Here is a 6,000-nt window from a genome sequence, read left to right as displayed (position 1 = left end):
CACTACAAGAAGGATGTCAGGGCCACGGAGTGTGTCCAGAGAAGGGCAACAAAGCTGTGAAGGATATGGAGCACAGGTCTGGTGGGAAGCAGCCGAGGGAACTGGGATGGGTCAGCCTGAAGAAGAGGAGGCTCAGGGAAGATCTTACTGCTCTCTACAACTGCCTGAAAGGAGGTTGTGAGGAGATAGGTGTCGGCCTCTGTTCCCATGTAACAGTGATAGGGTGAGAGGAAATGGCCTCAAGTTGCACCAAGGGAGGTTCAGGTTGGATATTAGGAACAATTTCTTCCAAGAAAGAGTGGTGAGGCACTGGCACAGGCTGCCCAGGGAGGTGGGTGAGTCACTGACCCTGGAGGTGTTGAAGAACCGTGTTGATGTGGCACTGAGGGATGTGGTGCAGTGGATGCGGTGGGGATGGGCTGATGGTTGGACTGGATGACCATAGTGGTCTTTCCAACCTTAATGATTACGTGTTTCTGTAATCCCAACATGCATGATTACAAACCGGTTTTCATGCTTTCCCAGGACCTCCTTTTCAGAGGAGCGTTCAGCAGAGCTCTATGACAAAGCGGGCCCGCGGGCACTGCCTGCAGCCCTGAGTGCACGGCAGCAACAGCAGCACCTGCTCAGGGCACGGGGCGGGCTGGGCGGCAACGCTGAAATGGAACTTTTGTTTTTTCCAGTCGTTTCTTTCTCTGGATGTGGTGTTCGTGGACCTTGAGGCAGTCAGCTGACCGGAGGCATTTTCTGACACTGCGCTTCCTAAATTATGTGACTATGAACGTATGGCGTATCTACGCATACGAGCGATACGGGAATCTCTTTATGGTTGCCCGTGGCCCACAAAAAAAGCACAGCGGCAACGAGCAGTGACATACCGCAGGGACGGCGGCTGCAGGGCTCCGCGGGGCGGCGGAACCCCCTCGGCGGGGCCGGAGCCTGAGCGGAGCGCCACACCCCGCTCCTCCCGATCGCGGGGGGTGGGGGGGGCGCGCTGCGGGCCGCAGTCCCCGGCGGGAGGTTGTCATGGTTTCCCGGGTCACATGTGTTCGAGGTTCCCCCGGCGCGGGGGGAGGAGGCGGCGGGGGCGGGGAGGTTTCAGTCACGGACGGGGCTGCCGCTGCCGCCGCCGCGCCGGCTGTGGGGCGAAGCGGAGAGAGAGGCTGCGGCCGCCGCCTGCCACGAGCCGCGGGCGGCAGCGCGGATCCACCCCCCCGCCCGCTCCCACCTGCGCCGCCCAGGGGCACCCGCCGGGCGCCGCCTCGACCCCGGCCGCGGACCTCCGGCCCCCGCTTCTCCCCTTCCCCTGTTTCCCCCCCGCCCCGGCCGGCCCCGGCATGAGCATCTCCATCCCGGCGGGGCTGACGGAGCTGCTGCAGGGCTTCACGGTGGAGGTGCTGCGGAGCCAGCCCGCGGACCTGCTGGAGTTCGCCCTCCAGTACTTCGGGCGCCTCAAGGAGGAGGCGGCGGCGGCCAGGGCGGCGGCGAAGGAGAAGGAGGCGAGCGGCCGCCGGGCGGGCACCCCAGCGCCCGGCCATGACCGGGGCCAAGCGCCGCGCCGGGCTCCCCCCGACGCCCGCGGGGTCAACTTCGCCGAGGAGCCCATGCAGACCGACTCGGAGAGCGGCGAGGACGAGGAGCAGCGGTTCCCGGGTGAGGGCCGCCGGCCCCGAGGGGAGGGCGGAGGCGGCGGGGCTCGGGGAGGGGTCCGCCGGGTGCGGGGCGGCCCCGGGCGGGAGGAGAAGAGCGTGTGCCGGGAGACGCGCATTGTCCTCGAACGGAGCGCCGCCGGGGAGCGGCAGCCGCGCAGCGGTGAGGTGCCGGCAGCGCCCGCTCCAGGCCGAGGGGTGCCGCCTCCCGGGGCCCGACTCCGGCCGTGGGGCTGCGCCCTTTGTTCAGGTGCGCGGCGGTCGTTCCTTCATTGCCGCGGCCGTGCCTAATTGCAGGCCTGTGGTACGCCCAATGAAGGCTTCCTCCTAGGGGCGTTCCGTGCCGTTCCTCTTTTGGAGGAGAAAATCGGCGTTTTCTGTTAGTCCGGTAGCACGCTGTTGTTACCTCAGAGAGCACCTCTGATGGGCGAGGTGCTGCATTCCCACGTTTGGTTACCGTGTTTCTTAGAGTAGAACGCTATTCGAAACCTGATGTCTTCTGAAAAGTCAGTTCTGCACGCGGGAGGGCCTCGGAGCTGACAGAGCTACCAGGGCGGCAGGGAGCGTATGCAGCATGCCACCTTCTTTGGAGGGTGACACCTGTGTGCACCTTCGTGGGGCAGATGGGTTCCAGGTAGACGCTGTCAATGGGCGCAATGGAGTGAGACCAGGGCTGGGACACGGCTGTCTGAAGGGCACCCAGCATGTGGCCTTTGTGTGGCGAGGAGGATGGTGGAAGGAAGGGTTGGGCCGAGGGGACAGCGTGCCCGGTTTGTGGGCACGCTGTTTGTGAAGTCTGCCCTGTCGGATCGCCTCAGGTTGTGCTAGAGGCAACTCTGCCTAGCAGAGCGCAGAAACCAGCTGCCTTCTAGGGGAGCATCAGTGCAGTCTTTAAAATAATGAGTGCGTTTCATCAGGAAAAAAAAAAAAAAAGTAGATGGTTAAGGATCGGGTAAGTTTTTAAAATGCTTTGTGCTGTGAGAGAGGCAGCATTCTTTTTGTCTGTTCTCTGCGGCTGTGCTGCGTGTGTTCAGTGGGAATTTGAATCTGTCAGACAGGGTTTCCTGATTGACATGGTAATGTTGAACTCTAATGCTGACTGCATTGTCTGTGAGGTGGGTAGAATTCTGGAAATGTGCTCTATTTGAAAATGAAATGGTGATAATGTGGAAGAATAAAATTAATACTGTAGCTCGTTAACACCAGGCATAGTTTTCAGACGTGAGTTCTGTGACACTGAGCAGATTCTTATTCATTGGTGAATGGAGACCTGGAAGTGCAGGAATAGAGCCTGACCTTACTGGCCTGTGTGTGCCATACGTAAAAGTTTACAGGGTGCATTAAAGGGCTTTCAGAGTGCAGTGCTCACAATCAAGATTTTCCTGATAGTCATCCTGTTGCGACCTTGCTTTTTCATTAAGGGACGTCTAAGAATGACTTAGTTTGACTCTTTGTTTTGTGCATTTGGACCAAAAATATTTAAAATATCACATTTTTTAAGCCTAGTTTATTTTGAATATTTAATTATATCCTGGCTTATAATTCGTGCCAGTTGGAGTAATTGATCATTAAAAGTCACAAAACCTGAAATATTTGTGAAACTACTTGGGAGGTGAATTAAGGAGTAATTTATAGTCAACAGTTACTAATCCTGTGCTTGTGTATGGGCACATTCTGCAGTAGTGTGTATTTTAAATTCCAGTTGTGTGCTTGCTTGTTGTATGTTGCTGCTAAGGTGACATAACTGTGCATTCAGCTTTTTGTTAATAACTGAAAGCATAAAACCTTGTACTTAAATCATTGTTCAAGAGTTTAAATAGCAATTTAGAAGTATACTTATTTTATGCTTTTCTTTTCAGCTTCTGTAAGAAGCAATTCTTGAATGTAAATTAGAGGATCAACCTTCATTTTCTATTTTGGCTTTTTTTTCTTTTTTTTTTTTGGTTTTCGTGCATAGTCAGACTGGTCCTGTGTAATCAATTTGTCCTATTTCTGTACTGCTTTTATGCAACAGAAGAAAACACGTTTGAGAAGTTTGTAGGAAATAAACTGGGGAGGAGCTCAGTCCTGGTAGCAGCACCTTTTCTTGCGGAGGCACTGTGCTTGAAATGTCATGTTGACAATATTCCTTAATTTGCCAATTCAAACAGGATGTTGCTGAGAGTTTGCTGTAATTGCTGCTGTCTCCAACTAGTTTTTCTGTCTGCCTGTCTTTTTTTCCCCCCTCCACAATACTTGTTTCTGAATACCTACAAATGCTGCAGTTGAACTCTGTCAGCATGAATTTTGTCCTTGAAATGCATTTTGGAAGATACTTAAGCGGTATTCCATTTTACAAATGACAAGCCGAGGCATAAGCTGTTTAAAAAAAGAAAAAAATACTGTCCTCGGGTTCAGGAGTCATACGTGATCCACAAATTCAACCATATTCACGTCCTCTCTGCCTGTCAGATCAGTTCCCCACTCTGTTTGATGTGATTTGATTTAAAAGCAGTTTTGCTGTGGAGAACTTTGTTATTTTGGTGGTGTAGTTCTGAATTGGTACCTGGAGTTAATGTGACCTCTGAAATGCCATTGTTTAAGTTCAGGATATTCATATTATCCCTTTCTGAACACGCTGCTTACCTTGGAAGTCACTTTCAGGTCTTGGAGTATTTTTATTTTTTTATTTTTTTGCCTTTTAGATTGGCCTACATGGAGGTAGAAGGGCCAGCCATGAACACAGCTAATTCATGTTACTGCTAATAGCAGTTAATTACATTGAGCAGGACTGAATTATATTGCATACTTAAAAAGGAGCCCCCTGTTTAGCAAATTCTTTTAACTTTTTGGAAGTTTGAAGTGTGTATTGAAAGGTAACAACAAAATTTGAAAATACTGAGAAAGATCCTTGTTCCAGTGCAGATGACCTGCATGTTGGGATGTACCTTGTTTTGATGATAATAACACACCTCATTTGTAGCAGCTGTGTTAAACAGTTGCTCGAATCTAAAATGTAGTATTTTGCCTAGCTGCCATATGAATTAGCAGAACGATGCTTTTAGGAGTAATGCTGTTGTTGTTTATGTCGTCTGTCTGCTGCGTTGGGTGTTCCATTTGGTGTTAGATAGCCCATGTTTACCTTACGGTGATGCTCTTCCTCGGATAGTCATGTATTTTAAGTGGAAAATACTTCAGCTGTCCATCTCCTCCCCCGTGACATTCTATGGGTTCCTTCCCTGAAAACTCACACTATAAAATACAGGAGTACTTCTCAAATCTGTCCTCTGGAAATATGAAGATACCACCGTTAAGTGAAACCTAAGTATTCTAGCTTACAGTATCAGCGTTAGGGGCTTGTCTGTTCTATTAGTTTGTTTACTGAGTTTGAATTGTTCTACATCTGTAATGCTCATACATATTTTTTGAAATAATATTGAAACTGTGGAAGCCAGAGCATTGAGGAAAACCTCGCATGCATCAATGCTGGATTGTGGTGATGTGTGCGAACTGCTAACCTTACTTGCTGTTTTTTATCCTGAAATTAAATAAAACCTGAAAACATTTAACAGTTTGTAACCTTCCTCCAGGTCTGATGTGCAGTGATAGCAGGTAGGTAGAGCAGAGAAAGGGGCTAATAAGAGCAAATAGGCAATATAGAAATGTGTAGGTTGTACTAGAATATTATTAAGAGATGGACCAAATGGGTTGTACTAGGATGTTATTCAGTCATGGACCATATAGAAAGATGTGAATTTCTTAGAAATGTGTATTTTCAAGTGAAAATCTGAGTTACTGTGGCTGGTAGCTGAAACTGTTGCTATCTGGGCTTGCTTAGCTAACTTCAGGAATGATGTTTTTATCTTTTCCATTCTCCTGCAGCAGAAATATAGCTATACAAGAAATGCCTTATTTATTTGTCTGTAAGGAAAAGTCAGACCCTCGCTGGAGTAGGCTTGTAGAGGATGCAATTTAGAGAAGATGAGTTTTCAGTTACAGGTGGGTCTCTGTCAGAAGTGTGTGAGCATGGGTGCTGCTGGCACACTCACTGACGAAGTTTTAGGTTATACTTCCTTGGATGTCTCCACGTTGTTTCTGGTGTGGTTCAGAGCACAGTGTATGTCCATTCAGAATAGGCATTTGGGGTGCAGATAGCATCCAAACACGAAAGAAGGAAAAGAATTTGTGTTGCAGTGGATGGTGCCTTGCTGTTTCCATTGGCTGTGGCAGTCAGGAGATGGCAACTGGCTGCTCTGACCCAACGCACAGAGTCACAAAAGCACAGAGCTTTGATTCCTTGCTTGAAATCTGAAGAATGATAGAGCATCTTGAGATAATGCTTCCTGTTATTTGTGACAGGAGCAAACTGAAA

General features: G+C 49.7%; 1 protein-coding gene across 3 annotated transcripts in view; it reads left to right on the top strand.

The window, feature by feature from the left end:
- The first annotated feature begins 1,267 nt into the window (after positions 1–1,267).
- PRKAR2B (protein kinase cAMP-dependent type II regulatory subunit beta) overlaps positions 1,268–6,000 on the top strand; it is an 84,345-nt gene continuing 79,612 nt past the window's right edge. The window contains exon 1 of one of the 3 annotated variants that reach the window (XM_052680957.1): positions 1,268–1,653. In XM_052680957.1, the coding sequence (XP_052536917.1) occupies positions 1,338–1,653 (316 nt within the window). In that variant the 5' untranslated portion in view covers positions 1,268–1,337. The remainder of the gene's footprint in view (positions 1,654–6,000) is intronic. The other 2 variants (XR_008206232.1, XM_052680956.1) reach the window with 2 other exon arrangements.

Source organism: Tympanuchus pallidicinctus, unplaced genomic scaffold (genome assembly GCF_026119805.1).
Source record: "Tympanuchus pallidicinctus isolate F22 unplaced genomic scaffold, pur_lepc_1.0 scaffold19, whole genome shotgun sequence".
NCBI lineage: Eukaryota > Metazoa > Chordata > Aves > Galliformes > Phasianidae > Tympanuchus > Tympanuchus pallidicinctus.
The sequence above is the reverse complement of the archived record's forward strand: the minus strand, read 5'-3'. Positions and strand labels throughout refer to the sequence as shown.